At 30.8% G+C, this 20,660-nt stretch overlaps 3 protein-coding genes and 1 non-coding gene across 4 annotated transcripts; 1 reads left to right on the forward strand and 3 right to left on the reverse strand.

Moving 5' to 3' along the window:
- Window positions 1–581: 581 nt before the first annotated feature.
- Window positions 582–2,875, reverse strand: LOC116777591 (uncharacterized). Its single transcript, XM_032671224.2, has 3 exons — window positions 2,819–2,875; window positions 2,298–2,356; window positions 582–1,937 (listed from the first exon to the last, which is right to left on the reverse strand). Exons 1-3 carry the CDS (start codon window positions 2,834–2,836, stop codon window positions 740–742), a joined length of 1,275 nt encoding a protein of 424 aa, XP_032527115.2. The 5' UTR covers window positions 2,837–2,875; the 3' UTR covers window positions 582–739.
- A 6,183-nt stretch (window positions 2,876–9,058) lies between these two features.
- Window positions 9,059–9,864, forward strand: LOC133319996 (phospholipid phosphatase 5-like). The gene has a single exon (XM_061526481.1). It carries the CDS (start codon window positions 9,076–9,078, stop codon window positions 9,862–9,864), a length of 789 nt encoding a protein of 262 aa, XP_061382465.1. The 5' UTR covers window positions 9,059–9,075.
- Window positions 9,865–10,155: 291 nt separating this feature from the next.
- LOC116777745 (protein disulfide-isomerase A5) lies at window positions 10,156–20,399 on the reverse strand. The gene is made up of 12 exons (XM_032671444.2): window positions 20,221–20,399; window positions 19,878–20,119; window positions 19,457–19,664; window positions 18,493–18,621; window positions 17,830–17,930; window positions 17,513–17,658; window positions 14,999–15,129; window positions 14,735–14,896; window positions 13,473–13,614; window positions 12,461–12,663; window positions 11,526–11,700; window positions 10,156–11,320 (listed from the first exon to the last, which is right to left on the reverse strand). Exons 1-12 carry the CDS (start codon window positions 20,242–20,244, stop codon window positions 11,061–11,063), a joined length of 1,923 nt encoding a protein of 640 aa, XP_032527335.1. The 5' UTR covers window positions 20,245–20,399; the 3' UTR covers window positions 10,156–11,060.
- Window positions 14,267–14,350, reverse strand: Trnal-cag (transfer RNA leucine (anticodon CAG)). Its single transcript has one exon. It is a non-coding gene; the product is annotated as a tRNA-Leu (tRNA).
- Window positions 20,400–20,660: the final 261 nt, after the last annotated feature.

A 20,660-nucleotide genomic window follows, 5' to 3' on the forward strand; every position in this document is an offset into this window, starting at 1 on the left:
TCTTCTTCCGTAAACAAAGAGGCGTTGAGATGAAAGTAATAAGCGATTGTGAATCACAACATTTCTCACAGATCCACGTAATTAGCAGCTCTCTAGAGAAATCAGAAAACAATCCAGTGTTCTCTTAAATTATTGTAAAACTAATTTAAATAGTAATAGAGTTTTTATAAACTTCTGTTGAAGAATTTATAAAAAAGATCTTTTTAAAAACAACATTCAAAAACTCGTGGGATAATTTAATATATCAGACAATTTCTTACGGCCTACGGAATTAAATTTGGATGTATAATTTTGCTAAAAAGTAAATTATAACCAAAGATTTATTTGTATGTTTTTTTGGGTAAAGTAACCTTGAACAAGCTTTTTATATATTAGCTTTATAGGGAAACAGTAAAGTGAATTGACCATTGATTATTTTATAAAAACACTTTTTCCAAATATTGTAATCAAATGAGAATAGAAAGAATAAAACCAAGTTACTCTTTTAATATTCTTTAGACTGGCTCTTTCTTTTTAGGGATACATTTATTATTTTGCAATGTTATTATCATTAACTAACCATAAAAATAATAAAACAAAAATAAATTAAATATTTTATAATTATTTAAAACATAACAATAAGTACAATATAACAATCTTATTTACAAACAACAATTGTACTGTAATACTGGACATATCTACATATATCAGCGAAAACGTTGACTTAGGGTTAAAAGTAGTTTTAATTTAATTGTTATTCTTATTTTTTATGGTATGGGCCACCTCCATGACCGGCGCCTAATGCGTTCGTATAACTATCTCCAAAACCACCATGACCGCCTCCATCTCCATGACCGCCTCCATAACCACCAGATCCTCCAAGACCAATACTGTAGCTATCATAGCCACCAAAACCACCGCCTCCATGACCATGACTATTTCCACTGTAACTGTCGCCCCCGTGGCCACTATCATAACCACCACCATGGCTGCCACTTATGGAACCTAAGTTTAGAGTTGAATAACTATCGTGACCCCCAGTGTGACCACCTCCTCCAAAGTCTCCGAATCCCCCAGAGCCATGACTTTGGTATCCTGAGTTTAGGCTACTGTAACTATCTGAAAGTCCATGCCCGCTATTATGATCACCGTGACCTTCACCGTGTCCGCCAAAACCGCCACCAAAATCTAATCCACTGCTGTGACCACCGCCGTATCCAATGTCTCCTTCGAATCCAGCTCCGTGGCTGTCAATTAGTCCTCCCCCATGGCCGCCACTGTGGCCATCGCTGTAACTATCTCCAGTATGCCCGCCTCCAGAGGCAACGCCATGACCTCCGCCAAAACCACTGCCATGACTACCACCAAATCCACCACCATGTCCGCCTCCCAGACTATAAATATCTCCATGGTCTCCTCCATGTCCCCCTCCTAAGCCATATCCTCCTCCATAACCACCTCCAAGGCCACCTCCATGTCCTCCTCCCAGACCATGGCCACCTCCATGTCCACCTCCGTAACCATGGTCGCCTCCTTGACCGCCTCCATGGCCACCACTGTGGCCACCTCCATGGCCACCTCCAAGATCATAACCACCAACTAAATCAAGGCCACCTCCTATATCATGACTGCCATGGCCTCCTCCCAGGTCATGTCCACCGTGTTCATCTATGCCGTGACCTCCGCCGAATCCACCGCCTCCGAAGCTTCCATGACCTCCTCCGAAATCATGACCACCGCCAAAACCACCTCCATAGCCTCCTCCGTGGCCACCACCATGACTGCTACCTCCGTGATCACTGCCTTTAAGATGATCGATAAAACCTCCATGTAAATGGTCTGCAAAACCATCTCCGTGTCCGCCATGTCCTCCTCCACCGCCATGGCTATGCTCTTCATGTACAACTACTTCCTTTGAAGAATGATGTTCTTCCGGTATATGAACCCGGATGTGAACGCTGCAAATAAAGATAAAATCATAATAATATAATTACATATTCATATTATTCTCGCAAAACGCAAATGACAATAATGCCTTTAACACAATAAAATTAAATATAATCTTAGAATGCGAATCAACCTTAATGTGTCGATACTAAGAAATATAAAAATTAAAATTTATTGCACATTTTAATTAACCATAATAAAGAAACATTATATATATCCTAACTGTCCACAAATGTTCTTGGGTGTTATCCTTATACATAGCAGCAAATTAAAGTTATAATTAAATCAATAAAAAAAAAAAATTTACGATAGAAGCCCACTATAATCTATATATAAATCACTAATAAATATAGGAACATGAAAATACTAACTGTTCATGACCAAAAGTCGCGGTGCAGATTCCAATACTAGCCAGAAGAAAACAGCTAAGCTGAAATACAATATGCGCTATATAAATATTTGCTAAGTTTGTAAAGCTTTATCAGTAATAAGTGAAAATGAAAGCGATCAGATCAAACAACGCGGATGTTTGGATCGGTCAGTGCAATACGCCATATACAGTATGACGTAACTGAAGGATGTCGCCACTCACCCGGCAAATTGATTAGCGATAACAGATTTAACTCTTTATATTTCTATATTATTATTGACTATAAATTCTTTTATTCAATTTCATTTTGTAATGAACCTTCACAGTTAAAATGATGTTTTAAATTCTTAATTTCTTGAAATAAATCTATATTAACGTTATTGAAAATTCAATTATAACGGACTTAGTGGATTTGGAAGTAAACACTGCAAATATAAAAAAAAATTATATCGAATTTCTAAATCAGACCATAGTTTACGTGTAAATAAATCGCAAAAAAAACTAGTAGTCAAAGCTACTCACAGTCACACGGTAAGCCATATTGTATGGACTTCCCCGACACCGCTATATTGACTTGCTGTAAACTTAGTCAAACAGCCTTTTATATGACAGTGAATGTAAACCCCTACTTCGCATCTCAATGTATCGAATATGTAAAACTGTCTTGTGTAAACAAATGAATAACGATGATTTTAGCTTGATAGAAATGGATAAAAACAATATTCAATATTAAAACTGCAATATTAAGAAAATTAAAAACCATTAAATCCAATCCAATCATGTTTCAGAATTGCTTATTTCGATTATTTTTTTTGCGTCAGTCTAAAGCAAAGTTGCTAAAATTTTTAAGCTCATAGTTAAATCAGATACTTTGATGTTTAAACTGTTGAAATCAACTAACTGTTCTGTTGATAAGAAATAAGTCAATTAAATATTACATTGCATTTACGTCACAAAGATGACAATAAACACTCTGTAAGTAGTTAAGATGAAATTCCAGTGAAACCATGGTGAAATTCTTATACTTCCGCCAATTGTGGATATTGAACGATTTTATGCTGAATATTTGATATGACGATAGACAGCTTTAGTTATTTTGAAATATCACTTAAAATTTGCAATTATATACTGAACTTGTGACAAAACTTATCTACTAATTATACAAAAACATAGTTGTTTCGTAATTTTTTTTATATTCTTATTGATACTGCCCGAACCAGATATCTAGGCCACGAGCCAAATTAAAAGGGCTCATCTATACATATAAATAACATTGGGGTGTCTGTTTGTAATATTGAAATAACTGTTTTTTACATGCATATGAATGTCCATACGGTACATACACCAAAAAAAATTATTTTTGTCTGTCTCTCTGCTTGTTCCGGGAAATCACTGAAATGGCTAGATCGATTTAGCCGGTACTTTTAGTGGCAGGTACCTGATGTAATAGGGAGTAAATTAGGCTACTTTTTATCAAGATTCCGAAATTAAGCGTCATCACCCATGAATGGGAGGTGGGGCGCATGCGACGCTAAACAGTTTTTTAATTACTTTTTTTAAACAGACGGAGTTGTGGGTAATAGTTAGTACAAAATAATATTACTCTTTTTCAAAATGTTCGTATGTCTGTCTTTAATGTCACTGCATTTTAGGGTTAGAGACTAAGATGCTACATGTATCGGAAATTTTATATGACCCCTTTTCAATGACTGCTTCTATAAATTCTTTCTCCCTTGCCTCATTCACCTATGAGTATTTTATTAAATCGTGGATACAATTTTATATACCAATTCCTAAAACTAAAGTAATTTTAATAAGCCTCTTTGGATTTATTTCATTTTGGTAACAAATTTACAAAGGTATGCGGTTCGACATCCGTGTCCCTTTTTTCCCAAAAAGAATACATTTTTGTTCAGTAACAATAATGCAACTAAAGCATTGTGAGGAAACAATGCTTAAGCGTTAAGGGTTATTCGAAAAACAGACAAAGTAATCAGGGAAGGAATATTAGCAATCTAATGTTCCAGTAGCTATATTTTATAGCATAGCTCCTTTGTTTTCTATTATAAAGAAACAAATATAACAACTCTACAATCACATCAAAAAAACAACCATACGTTTAAAAAACATTCCGTTTTCTTTCTCAAAACAGTTTCACTAAATAAGGAGTAATATATAGAAACTGGAACCATTTGTCGCAAAATATATGAGAACAATTTTACCGTTAATAAATTAAAATATCCTAATTTTATATGTGAAATGTTTTATAACCCCTAAAATTCGAAATCCAGGTGGATTTTTTTATCAACACTTTATTTGTTGTGTAGAAAAAAACGAACTAGAATTAAAAGTGTCAGCATGTTATTCGAAAAGCTAATATTGATAATTGTTATTAAAAAAGGAGGTTTTCATTAATTAATATCATAGTTTAAAAATTTAATTATTCTTCTAAATCATAATTTAACTACACCAAGGCGCTAAACTTTTACATCCTCATAAAGTATAAAATTACAATTCGATAAGAGATTTTCTACTCTTGTTAATATCTCGAACAATAATTATTTCATTACTTATTACTACCCACTTATATATATACATCGGATAAAAAAGACACTTACACAACCAAACTATAACACATTACACAACTGCAATTAAGCATAAACGCATCAAGTGGATTTTTTTAAATGTTACGTAAATTTTTATGATACTTAATTATGAATATAATATGTGTAAAGGATATTATAAATGAATCTATAAATATAGATTACACGTACACACACGATGCACCAAAACAATGTAATCAAAATAAATTACCAATGAGATGAAATAAAAATTTCGCAAAAGACAGTTATTCTTGAAATCTAATTTCATATTCATAGTTCATCAAAGTAAATCATCAATGTTAATTTATGATATTTATGACACAAATAATTATTCGCTGCGATTACGTGTGTACATTCACTTTTTTTAGAGAGGAAGTAGATTATATAACATGCCCTGTGCCTATCTTCTTAAACCTTTGGTTTGATAAACATTTTAAAGAACTCGAAATTTGTGTTTGCGAAATATACCTGATAAAAAAATTACATATTAAGTATCAATCTGTTAATTAAAAGTGAAAGTTACTTATACAATTTTCTGTAATTATTCGATCAACTTTACTAAAATATAATACTTTTATACTTGATTTTTTAGTAAAACCTCATATTCAAATTAAGATCCAGCTATCAAGATTCTCTTTCACTCACTGCCTCTCGATGGACAACGTGCCTTCAATCAACTAAAGATTAAAATCAAACAGACCTTCCTTGGCGACTTACAGCTTAGCGAAGCAAATTTTGTGACGTAACACGGAGCTGACCATATCTCGTTTTTGCGACCACTGTTTCGGGAAGTACTCCTATACGCTAGGGTCAGTAAACTATCTGAACACAACTTTCACAGTCAGAAAACACTTATCACAGGGCGTTCACTAAACAGCTAACGATAATACATTATATAATTGGACATCAAAGGCCATGTGACTATAATTTTTTTTTTTTGGAACTTAAAACAATGTCCTCGATCAATCCAAAATTGAAAAAACCTAGATCAATTCACATTTTAGGTCGAAGTTTTAAAATCATTTTCTTTTTTAAAGCTTATAACTAAAACTCTAATCTTGTTTTCAGTTATCTTAAAGAAAGCTTTTTTGTGAGAAATCTATGCAATCAACGACAATAAAATTTGGTCGCATAAGCTAACAAGTGACGTATCGAGGGATATATATGATCAAGGGATAAAGTGGTGCATCGTACCAAACATCTCGTGTTAAACGCTATAGCTTCAATTTGGCCTTCTTATAAAAAGAACGAATAATTTGGTAGCCGGTCATTTAACGTGTCATTTAATAATGCGTTGTTAATTTTTCATCGTGGGACGTAAATATTTTGACAGTTATATACATTACAGACAATTATATATTTGAGGGTTCGTTCGTAAATGCCTCGTTTAGATTGAACAAACAGAGCTTGGTGAAACTGGGTCTAAATAAAACATAATTGTTCGTTTATAAAACTAAGCAGACAACTTTATTCGAACATACGTGTGGAAGAAACTGTATCTTTTCATCACTTGTGTTGATTAAGAAGAAAGCAGGTTAGAGTTGAATAACCTTAAACGTAATGATAAAAATATGTATCTGTATATTATCATAACAATTTTTAATGCTGGTTTTTTTATATAATGCAATGCTAAACAATAATCACATGTTGTAGCAAATTGCTTTATTTTAAAAGATTAAATTTTACAACTGTTTTTATGTCACATTTCGTAACGACTGCAATTTAGTTGTCGAAGTTGGTAAAACTATTTTAAATGCCACTTATACTTCCCACTTTATATCCATAAAATTTTATTTATTTTCAACATAATAGAGAAATATTTGTTAACCAGTTTAATGTAGCAACCATTTCTTAATGGCCATAACTAATTCATATCTTCCTCGAGATATGTTAAACTCCATTTTGTTACTATATAACATAATCCTATAAAAATACAATTGGTATATTATTTTACGAATTGAATTGTTTTTATTTATTGTGTTTTTAAACCCAAACAAAATATTGACCTCGTTTACTAGGATATATATGGACTATACATCTTAAACAAATAGGGAAATGTATTTTTATTATTTTATACGAGCTAGGAATACGTGCAAGAAACATTGATCGTTAAATAACAGTGAAGTGGACATAAAGATTAATAGGGAAACTCTAGCACATAGATATGTATTATATAAATAAGAAACAAGTGACGTACCAGATTGCTTCAACAATTTATCTTTTCTTACGGAGACAATTTAAAAAAAAATTGTTCATGATCCGTGGATAGGGATACGGAATTTCATAGACAAATTGACATAGTAGGAGGAAAAAACATGTGAATGCTTTGCCTTGGGGGTCCTCGGGTATTAATTACTATGAATATCAATGACATCATAATAACACTTACGGAAAGCATCAAAACTATTATCAAATAAAGTCGTGTGTAATTTGAGTACCCTCGGTATTCACCATTAAAACTACTTTTTTCTTTATCTAATGCTAAATCCATCCCTTACAGCAAAATTTTACATATACAAATGATAAATTAAGTCAGAATTTATATCTAACATATTATTTAATCATATAAAAGGAATAGAAATTATTTCATATTCTTGCATAATTAATTAGAATTAAATGGTATGAGAGAAAGTGAATTCGCTACAATTGAAGGCGTTAGAGTACATGGTTTACACTAGAACTAAGTACTTAGGTACCCACTTAATACAAAATGTCGCTTGACACATTTTCGCTTCGCTTGACTCGCTTATGAACTTAAAAAAAATGTACTAAATACTATTATTACATATAAAAATGTTAGATATACGTTGTAACATCATAAACAATTTTTTTATTTCCTTTCCATTTAATTTAAATTGTTAATATATTTATAAATATAACAAACGGGGACAAAATTTAAAAAGTGCTTTGCAAAACAAGGCAAAGTCAATGCACCCGCGCCAGCGGCAGCGTCAATGATTCACGCCCTCTAACCGTGTAGCATTTATATTCTTATTCATTAGAGTAAGAGGTCCGTGGCATTTGAGTGTGTTGATAAGTCAGCTCAATAAACATTTAGGTCAGATTTTAACATGTGTCTGACATATGAAATATTTATTTAACGTGTATTCTGAACTATAACACTTATACACAATATGACATGCTAGTTATTGTCATATGACATGCTAGTTATTACCTGTGATTTCGTCCGCGTAAAGTTTGGATTTAGAGAGAAATGTATAGAATGTTTTAAAACAATAAACCGACACATAACAACAGCGACATCTATAGTCTGTATTCTTATTCTGATGTTTGAGCTACATAACTTTAAAGTAATTTAACAATTGTAAACCTTTGTTTACATGATTGTGAATTGTCTACAAATGTACAATGTAAATTATTCGTCTAAGTACGTATATAAAAATAAATTATACTCATTTAATATTATTTTTATTATATTTTACGAATGTATACTAGTTAGTTAGTATCGAGTAAGACTTTAGAATTATTCTTAAATCGACCTTTCTATCGAACATTTAATTAACAATAAAGAATAGATAAGATATTTGTTTGATATGAGTTAATTCAAGATTGATATTTATTTACTTATTTAAATCATGGCTTTATTCATACTGGAATTGTAATCAGTGGAATATTTTGCCAATTCATTCCTTACCGATAGATACTTTTTTGCTTGACAAAGGCTACACAAAATTTTAAATAAATCGAAATAGGTACAACAGGATCAATGTAACTTAAACTACAAATTTTGTCTTGTAAAATTAATTACTTGGCGTGCTCTTCGAAAACTATGAATGGTATAAAACAATATTATATATTTTAATAATACTCATAATTGGTTAGACAAATATCCGCAGCGATATTTATTGAATTATAACATTAAGTTAAGCTTACCTTTAGTTAAATTACAATAACAGTTTGTTATTTAAATTTTAATGTTTCTGTGTATATAGAACTAGTAGTAATGAAAATTTTGTCTGGTTATTAACTTAGTAATGGAAATAATACGCTTTAAACAAAATGTTCTACGTTAGCCCAACCATAGAACGAAAAGCAAAAAGGTACCAGCTAAAATTAATGACTAGTATTTATTTTTCTTTTCAGTTGGTACTAATTTTCTGTCACAATTTTCGAAAATGTCAAATCAAATAATTTACACTTTCAGATCTAAGTTCTATGGATATCATAGTCTTAACAACTCAAGCGTTTAGACAGATCGAGTTGGTAGTACCTAATTTACTGCGAGAACTTTCAATTCGTACAACGCTATTGTTGGTACTAATCGTTTTGCATGTCAAATATCAACCCGAAGCAATCTATATAACAGATGTAGAAATGCTAAACGAGTACAGAAAACCCCGAAGAGATTCATATGTACCTCCGTGGGCAACGGTGCTATTGATTATATTTATCCCTTTGATAATATTGTCTCTTCCAGCAATTCTTGTAAGAAATACGGAGACCTTTCAGCCATTACTTGGGTGGACGCTGGCTCTCTTATTGAATGGTATTGTGACTGAGGCCTTGAAACTGTTTGTATGCAGACCACGCCCTGATTTTTTTTACCGCTGTTACCCGACAGGAGTCGTTTCATCAGAATTACAATCGGACGATATTCAAGATATCATCGAAGGAAGGAAGTCCTTTCCGAGCGGTCACAGCAGTTTTGCGTTCTGTTCGCTCGGATTTCTAAGTTTATGGTTAAGAAAAATACTTTGCGCAACGAGCGATAATAGTGTAAGGATAAATATATTATGTGTTACACCTTTACTGGTTGCGTTTGTGATAGGCGTTAGCAGATTGTGTGATAACCATCACCATTGGCAAGATGTGCTGGCTGGTTGTATTATTGGAGCACTGATCTCGTACATATGCTACACTATGTACTCTACTCCCGAAAATAGGCCCCATAACAGAACATCACATGCTCATTACGACATATCAGGAATGCAATCGACATCTTGACTAAGCTTTCGATGACGATGAATCAAAATTCATATTCAATAATATATTGTTAAGCTTTAAAATGAATAAAAATTACTGTTAAAAAAAAATCGTTTCCGCAGTAGAGAACTAAAATTTTTTTATAAATGTAGTCTTATTTAAACTGTTTCGATACTATTTGTATTATATTATATTAGTATATTTTAGAAGCAAAGTTCATCTTATAATGCAATTAGAATTGTACTTGTATTTAAACTTTAAGAGACCCGAAAAGTTCAAAGTTTTGACCCAGTTGATAAATCAAATAATATATTTAATATGAGAATGCTTTAATAAGTAAAAAAAAAATAAAATATATTTTATAATAATACATGATATAGTAACAGTAAGTACACGTTTAAATCGGAATAAAAATATTAAAGAGTAAACAGAAATTTAAACTTAGTTCTGATATGTTATAATCTGTAATCTCAGTGTAAATGTCTTGATTATTATAATATAAACATTAAAAAATTAACTATATAATAAATGCAGTAAAAGTTAATATTGAAAATCACTGAAAGAATTCACAGGCTACAATTTTTTTTTTTATTGAAGGGTCCAAAACTAAGCATTTTTAAAACATTGTAGTCTGTGAGGGCCCTTATTATTGTTACAATTACATATTAATTACAAGATACGGATAATTTTTTAAACATCGCTATAAAATCCATTTATATAACGATCATTATAACTATTTAATGGAAGCCTTATTGAATTGTTTTATCTATAAAAAATAGCAGCGATTTAATAAAACGTTTAGCAAAACCAATACATCTGATATGTAAATATATCTGGTATCGTAACTATTATAATAATTATATTAAACGAACTTCTAGGCATAAGCTGGCATAAGAAATGTTGTTATATTTATTTAGTAATAATATATTGTCTTAATTTTTCGTGTTAAACATCTGAATAACACTAACTATTTATATATATATAAAAAAAATCTGTAGAAAAATCAAACAAACGTAATACGTTGGCTCCTTCAGAGCTAGTAAACATAGAATATTATCGAAACCAGGATAGACAGATATATAAAAGAAATAATACCTGGCACCCTTGGGATAAATGTGATACAACAAAAAAAAATAACAAAATAAGATAAACGTGGAGCAATACAAATACTTTAAAATTATATAGAAAATATTAAAATATATATCTGGTAAATGTTATCACAATTCATCCTTCATTTTGATATAAGATTGTACGAAATTCATCATGTCTTCAAATGATCTATCACCTTCGTAAGTCGCTAGATATTGGCCGGCTTTGAATATTTTGAATGTTGGTAGTGTTTGTATGGAAGCAAGGTCAGCGACCTTTGGATTTTCGGCTGCATCCACAGCTATGGCTACGGCTCTGCCGTTCCCTTCCTTTAAAGACGTGGCTAGTCGACTAAAAGCTGGCTTCACGGTCGAACAATGGCCACACCCTGGTAGTCAAATTAATATCCAAATAAGAATGAATTCTAAATAACATTATATACTATAAGTATAAATAATTATCAGCATCAGATATCACAACATCAAGTTTTTCAGAAAGAATAAATGTACTTATTAAAACAATAGTACTTATTAAAACAATAAATTCGTTCATTCATTCACACATAGATTTTTCCATTCATTCAATGTACTCACAAGTAGCATAGAACATGACAAACGTGGGTTTATCATTAGCAATGATGTCAGTGAAGTCACTATCATCAGCTAGTTGCACGTTTGTACCAAAACCAGCTTCCTGATTGCTCTTAGCCTTCTGTGATAACTGTTGTCTGTCCAACTGATTGTTGATAAATGATACGAAATCTGCTTCCTGAAAATAACAAGTTTAAATATATGTTAATCAGTACCGAATAAGGGCGAGCCTCCTATCATTTTTTTAATAAGCTTTGGTGTCTTAACTCTTAATTATATTTATACGAGCGGCTTTTAGAAGAAGCTATGCATATAATTTCAATATTTTGGCACATAGAATATGCTTAATATAAAATGTAGGTACTAGTGAGTTTATGTTCTTAAATAGTGAAATACGGACGGAAAAAGGTTCAAATATGCAACAAAAAATTTTACGCCGAGCCCGTGTCAACTGCTACTCTTGCTATATTTTTATTCCGGCACTGATCCTAATATAAAGAAATTCAGGACTCCAGAGAGTATTTTACTGGTTTAAAATATATGATATGAAAGAATTATACATATTTGCAATTATTACACCATGAGGTTTATCTTAAGTCGAACTGTGTGCACTTTTGGTACACAAGCCGAAACCTACACAAAACAGATTCGCATAAAAAATGTGGTCATTAAAATATATGATATTCACTGGGAACACTAACTTCTACTTTTAAATTTACTGAATAAAAATTTTAGTCATTACGAGTGATGTCTGTCTATAATAATATATATTTTTTGAAATGATTATGGAGTGTCGGATTTTATGTTGCTGACTTTCAATGTGGACTGCCTGTAAGCGATAAATTTGAAGGTATTGTTTTTTTTTTAAGCTAATAAATATGTCCATCTACTTCCTACAATATTTAATCATTATAAAGCGTCAACAAATTAATAAATACCTTTCTTCCTCCGGTATAATCCTGAACTACTTTGTCGAAATGACTAAAGTACTTGATGGTGGGATAACCTTTGACGTCATAGTTGGCACACACATCTTTGTGTACAGTACAGTCAACAGCACCAAACGCTATTATGAGTTCATCAGCGAATTTATCTGCGGCCTTCACAAACTCTGGTTTTGTGCTTTTGCAGTGACCGCACCCTGGTGAATTTTGTTAATTTTTTTTTAATATATTATTTATTTTAATAATAGTTTCAATGAAAATATAGACAAAATGTATACACTAATAATTTAAGACTATATAATGTCCTCGTGGAAATGGACACTGCACGTAGGAAAAAACTTAAATGACTTGAATTAGAACAAAGGCTTAAATTTAAAAAAAATAAAATGAAACTAAAATATATAACAGTTATTAACGGCCTTTATATCAAAAGGCATAATATTTTAATACCTTTACAACAATATGAATACTGTATTCACAATCTACGTGTCTATGTTGACATCGTCATCAATAACATCTATTAATAGATTATTTTGAAACAAATTTAAAGCAATATAAAGGCAAAAATTACATAAGATAATGGAAAAAATCATATGTAACTTATATGTATTATCATTTCAAAGTATGAATCGTAATACTGGCAGCATTTCAGGTGTCTATAGTCTACTGCTGCTTAATCAATAATCAGGCTTGAAATACGAATGTGACGCCGCAGTGTAAAGGATACCAGGTGTTTATATAATATATGAGACGAAATATTATGGGCATATTATGCGAAGATAAATATTATGGGCATATTAAGATCAATGTTAGATATGAATGTGGTTAATATGCGGGCCGACGTAGACTTAAGAAAGGATAGTTGGATTGCGTGAAGGGTCCCATGAGTAAAGGGGGTGAGCTGACAGGTGATAGGCGATAATGGAAGAAAGAATCATGTTGTGCCGTCCACACGTAAACTGGGACCAGGGCAGGGAAAAGGAGATATGTCATAATATTATAATACATGGGGCGTAGAACATGACGAGCGCGTGCTTGATCTTCCGCAGCGTGTTCTTAAAGGTCGCGGTGTCGAGGTGGCGCACGGACGACTCCTGCTCGGACCAGGGGACCTCGGGCGGCGGCGGCGGCGGCGGCTCCTGGGGCGACTACGAAAAAAAAACAAAGAACACTATATATATATGTGTGTTTACCAGAAAATACATTGATATATTTTGACATTTTATACGTTGAGATATATCATCTCTTCATATTAAAGCCTAAACGGATAGAGACATGGTTAAATAGAATCGGTAACATCAGATCATATATGTTCGGATTAAAAATTTCATAATGATGAATGAACTTCTCATGAACGACTTGGTCTTACTTTATGCAAGATAACTACGAATTATTATCAATTTAAAACAAATTAAAATTATTCTTTCCATAATCCGTTTTAGTTTTCTATCGAATCGAAGGTTGTTTTCTTTGCATTAAAGTTGGCAATTTGTTTTAAACAATACTTGTTTACTTGCTACGAACTTGATAAATTTGCTGCAATTCGATAAATTAAAAAAATATTCTTACATCTGGAGAGGACAATTTTAGATTGGTTACATACATTTTCCTAAAGTTACACGACATAAGAAACGAGAGATATAAATAGCGTAATATGACAATCGTACTCAAATTTAATATTATATGACTGTTTTATTATTTACTTTTAACGATTAATACGTAATAAGCAATCAGGAAACAATCAAAATTAACTTTACATACAAGAAAGAAATTCCGATTGCAAAATAAAAAGCGTATGTATGTCAGAAGTGGGATTCGAACCCACGCCCACAGAAGTGGACTGCGACCTGAACGCAGCGCCTTAGACCGCTCGGCCATCCTGACTATTCTGACCAGATCCCAAATAGTTAATTATAAATAGTTATATATATATTACTTATTACAAGATTATAAAAAAAGGCTCGTAGCCTTTAAAGTATTGAAAAACAATTACTTATGGGCTTTTGTTTTGAACCATTTGACCATATACTTGATATATAAATTATATGTTGCTTTCAATTAAATTTTGAATTTTAAACAACAACAACTTTGAGATTATTCAAATCTGTTGCATTTTAATTTAAATACAAATACACTCAAATTACAGCCGGTGATTAATATTATAAAACACTCGACATTCAAATATTAAGTGATTAAAACATGGTTACATTGATTTTCATACTTTTATAATGAAATCTTTACTTCGTACGATAGTGTAAATGTTCTCACCTTAATAAATTCGATAATCTGTTCCTCTTGGCGAGCATGACCGGCGTCGTACTTATACTCCCCCTTACTGAAGTATTTCAATGTGGGGTAACCTTTCACCCCGAAGCGAGAAGCTAAACTGGATTCCTGGGTGGCGTCCACAGCAGCAAGCACACCGTTTATCTGTAACGTGATGCGTACATTATATAATTATATTGATCCTTACTCATTATAATTTTATTATTCAATACTCTGTAATGTTCAATATATGTCTTTGTCAATTACTTTTTCTCTTTTAATCTTAGTGGCAGCTTTCTCGAACTCAGGTTTAATTCTCTTACAATGACCACACCACGGTGCGTAGAAGACCACGAGGGCGTGTTCGGCTTTTGATAGGACACTGTCAAATGTGCTCTCTGTAACAAATGTAGATTTTATATAAATTTTTTTTCTTACAAAATACTTTGTACACTTCCGAGTTTAGAAGTATAAATTATTTAGAAACAAATGATTCAACCATAGTAACACATACATCAAAAAATAAGATTAAAACAAATCCTGTAATTTTATAACGATAAAGATATAATTTTGACAACAACACGACCTTTACCCTAAATTTTATATAACATGCACTTATAGGATACCTTTAAAATTCCTCCATAATTGTGCGAAAGGTATCATGACTTGTATGCCATGAAAATATTATTTGTTAAACGTCGAAAATTTTTGACATTTATAATACAGAAGATTATGATTAAATGAAAAAGTTCCTACATGACTTCGCAATGCGCTTTAAACAATGATATCTTAGTAGTAATGAAGTAAGTAAAAATGAATGAAGTAAGGATGAAATTGCACCACTTAAGAGGTTTTCTACTAAGTATAAATTGTAAACAACATAATCCCTCATCATCATATTATAACACGCACTTATGGTATGTCTTATTTTATACTGTTTCGATATCAATTATCAATCATCGTTTACGGAAAATAAGAAACAATGTAAGGAAAGTTTTAAAAAATATTCATAAGTTTATAGAATTCGTAGTCATCAGTCGATATCAGTGTATTAAAAAAATATTAAAGAACCAATGGGCTATGGATCGCATTGCTTCACGTTTTGCATACAAGTATAAGAAAATAAAATATATATTTTTGCAAAGTCAGCATACAGTTCTTATAATAAATAGATTTAATCAAAATGAATGCATAAAATAAACATTTTCTTAACAATAATTAAAAAATATATATATATTTTTGACACCAACAATTTTAAAGAATTCGCATTGCAAATAAAATATCTGACGTTCGCATATTTTTGCTTATGTTATAACAGGTTATTACATTAATAGAATAAAAAAAAGATGTATTCTTTCAAAATCACAATAAAAGCCACTAAAATCTTTCCTTCCTTATATATCTTTTAATAGTATATACATATTTTATCGATTCAGTGGTTTAAGAGTGCATTAATTATAAATATAAACATCGCAAAATTTTTAATATTACAATAATTAAAAGAAGGTTAAAAGTACTTAATAAAATAAACAGTACAAAAAAAAACAATCACATTCAACATATACAAAAATATTCACTATTATTTGTACACACAGACACATATCTTTCACTCTGCTTCTTAATGGTTTAAACATATCAATTTAAATACCCACAATACAGTGAAACAATAGTAATTAAAACGTTGTATATCTCCCAGTACAGCACATTATAACCATACCATCAGTAATCAGACCTCATGTAAAGGCAAATGTTTAAAAAAAAATATTCCTTTACCCAACCAAAAATAATATAAGAATACTACTGCATAAATTCTACATAACATTTTAATTTGACAATAAGAACATATACAACTAACATTTCATCCGTATACCTCTAGAGTATAGACTGAGATCAAATTCAGTTGGAAGCGTCTCAGCTTCGCTGAATGCCAGTGGGCCATATTACCACAGCAAATCAGGTAAATTCTGAAATCGAAAGAGACTATATCATAATTTTAAGCCAACAGTAAAATATCGAAAACAGTACATATTCCCAAACTGGACAGTACATATGACTAGACAACATTACAAAATGCCGAAAGAGAAAGAATTCCCAAAGAACAATATAAAATTGAAAGAAACCAAATTTATGTAGCTTGCAAGAAAACTTACATAGACTTGAAAAACTTGTTGTATGCTTGCTAACACAACAACTAAAAAATTGAAAAGACTAGAAAATCCTGGATGTAGATAATTGATTTTTCATCATCATGATCCAAAGGATTTTTTTGATACAAAATTATAATACAAGTTTAAAAACCTGTAGAGCTTTAAAAATTACTAGCTAAAATCAAATTAGATAAATGTTTCGGAAAAATTATACTTACTGCGAACATTGTTTTCTGCTGCATATTGCATAACAATACAAGATGCTGAACACACAACCACAAGAACTATAGCACCATAGTTAAAAAAAAATGGGTACTATTTACACAAAATTCTCACTTCCATATCAAATTTCTCTAATATTAACATAACCAAACAATTCCAACAAAAGAAGATTAACCAAACAATTCCAACAAAAGAAGAAAACCAAACCAAATCTGCTATTTGCCAAACATTTGTCACAAAGCGCACATTTGTTAAATAATAGAATACATCACAATCACGAGCATAACACAATTGTTACTTAGGCATACGTTTGAACAGGAAACTTACAAATAAAAACTTGAAAAAGTATGAATGCATAATAATACAACAATGGTGACGTAAAGTAAAAATTTTAGTAGTAAATAAATATTACCTGTTAAATGTATAACATCTGAATCAGTAGACCAACTTTCATCTACTGGTTCCTTTTTAACCATCTGTGACGTCGGGTCCCTCATGAAGTTTACAATTGCTTTATGTTTGTTGTCTCCATTATAAGGGAATCGATATTGACCTTTCCTGTTACACATCATATTTTTATTAGATCAACTATATATAGGTTGATACAAAAATACAATATCAAAATACATGACTATCATGATACAAAGAAAATGTAATTGAACATTTTTTATAACAAAAAATTAATGCAAATTGATTAAATATATGGCAAATAATTTGATTCAAACTTACTCAAAGAACAACAAAGTCGGGAAACCAGTTATGTTATACACTTGTCTTATCTTAGAGTTACCAGGTTTAGACACATCTATCGCAGCTAGGAATGCTTCTCCCTGAAAGACATCAAACATTATTGAGAAACATTCAATTTCACTATTGCTAAAAAACAGAGTTTCTCAAATATACTTTAAGAGTAGAATTAATATATATATCATATTAAATTTTGAAGCAACTTGGCTACCCAGTACCTAGTGTATTATTACACGTACTAGTTGGTGACCCTTTTATAACTCAAAACCTGATTAACATAAACACATAAAACTATGTCCGTTCAATTGTATCCATAAGAACCTCAAATTTCATGAAGCTAGCTCAAATGGTTATACAATTGTAATTAAGATCTCACATTTTTAAGTAACAACAATTGTTATAAGTATCTAATAAAGCAAAGAAACAGAGTTTAGCACTTGTTCATAATGTTTTTTTTCTGTGAATACATATTTTGATTTTACATAGAACATGGAACTCATTTAGATCTCTATTTGTGCGGCAAAACCAACAGCCAAGCTTAATTTTTGTATTGAACTTGGCTCTCCTTTTTTACATATATGCTTTTGGTGGGATACATTTTACTTCTAAGGACAATTTTTTTTTTTAAGAACTCTTTCTAATCACCTTTAAGTCAGCTGCTGCAGCAACATAATCAGGCTTCAAAGATTTACAATAACCACACCACGGAGCATAGAACATGATCATTGCCTTTTTGTATGTAGCAATGCCTTTCTTAAGGAACTTGTTTAATGCCTGTAAATTTGTAATATACAATTATAACAAAATAATTAAAACAACTTGAAAAAATGTTTTACATGTTATACAACAATATTCAACTAGTTACCCAAAGTTATTGTTGGCTACAGACTAAATAATAAAAAAAGAAAACATTTATCCAACAGAAGTTTAAACTACAACATACCCTATGGTATGTTGTAATTTTGCACTAAACAAAATACAAATTTAATAAATTTAATTCTGTACAGTATAGAAAATTTTATAAGCTTAAATAGCAAAAGACCATTTAAAACAAACTTATGGATATGCTTTCATCTAAATTTGAATTTAATTTATATAAATTGTGAAAACCTTACAAATTATAATTTTTTTTTATTAAATTAACTGTCATAAACACAAAACTAGCTTCTAGTTTAATTTACTAAAACATTTTGTGGTAGATTGTTTATACCTGTGAAATTGGCCATAAAAAGCCAACAATTCTGTTAAAAAAATCACATAAGTAAATGAAGTGCATGTAACCGAAGTGCAACATAAAATAAACTTAGCCTTAGTACAAGTTAATTAACTTTATTGTTATGTTATGCCTAAATTTTCTATTACACACATTAAACATCTGATAAGAAAATATGTTTACATTCCTTAAATTAATGCATAAAATTTCTTTGTTTACTGATGTTAAACAGCCATAACCAATTACATAATGCTTGATAATTTCCCTACTTACATGTATTTATTTATTTTCAATTTTTTATAGACATAAAAAGGACTTAACACAATGTAACTTAAAATAATTGATGGGTAGACATAATCTTTACATTTTATTTTACACAATTGTATATACACTTGCCTCTGCATCAATAAGATGTATGATGTCTGTAGCATTTGGATCCTCCTCCCATGGCAGATCCCCAGTTGGATCTCTCAGGAAGTTCACCATAGCACTTACAGAAATGCCACGATCATAATCCTTATGGAATTCCCCATCCTTGTAATGTTTGAGTATATAGGACTTGTCAGATGGAACTTTCAACTTTTTACATAACTTCTTACCATCACTAGAAAGCAGAAGAGATTATTAATAATAGATTTTTTCATAATTAAATAGTAGTATTGCAAATAAACAATTTTCAAATTTACAATTATTTCATAATGATAAATTACTGTATCCAACATTTCATCTACTTGATAGTAAACATTATTTTGTTAAGTGACAAAATACTGTAAGTTAATAAAATTAATGTTTAATATTAGCTACTATTCCTACACACCTGTTACTGCAGTCAATAGCAACCAAAGTTGCTTGCCCCTTCATATTACCAGCAGATTCTTTGAATACATCCAAAACAGACTGAGTAGCTTTTACATTATTGATATACAGAACCATTACATTTGTTTTAGTTCTCAACAACTTTTTAAACTCTTTAATGTCTTCTATATCGGTAATAGCAGAAGTTTTCTGTTTTTTTAACTGAGTCGATGTATGTATAAACAAACATATAAGGACTATTATCTAAAAATATACGCCAATTATCAATACATATAATTCGTGCACTCTAAAATTTTTGAGAGTATAAGGGATAAAATCTATCGAACTCTAAATAACCATGTTACCTTAAAAATTTGTTGCCGCCACATGTTTACTTAACTATTTAAATAATATGACTATTATTATATTTCGACAATTAATATATTTTAGTACATTATAATGTAAGTTTAAAATATTAAAAACTTTATAAAAACTTTGATTATATGACAAATTCAATGTATCAAAAAGTTTACACGGAAAACCGCATAAGCTTGAAGTTGAACTTAAAATTAGCAATGTCTGAGAAATATACAAACTGTCAAATGTCAAGACCTATGTAGCGGGTAACAGACAGTAACTGATGTCAACATAAATATTATTTTGAAGCCATAGTATGTATTTAAAAAAATATATATTGTAATATTTAAAAGAGCTTTTGCAATATTTTTGATTGTGATTTATCCTTTGTATGAGAGAACCTCAGAGAGATTTAATTATTGTTTTCATAAAATTGTTTTTTTTTATT

The sequence above is a fragment of the Danaus plexippus genome, chromosome Z, assembly GCF_018135715.1.
Source record: "Danaus plexippus chromosome Z, MEX_DaPlex, whole genome shotgun sequence".
Lineage (NCBI taxonomy): Eukaryota > Metazoa > Arthropoda > Insecta > Lepidoptera > Nymphalidae > Danaus > Danaus plexippus.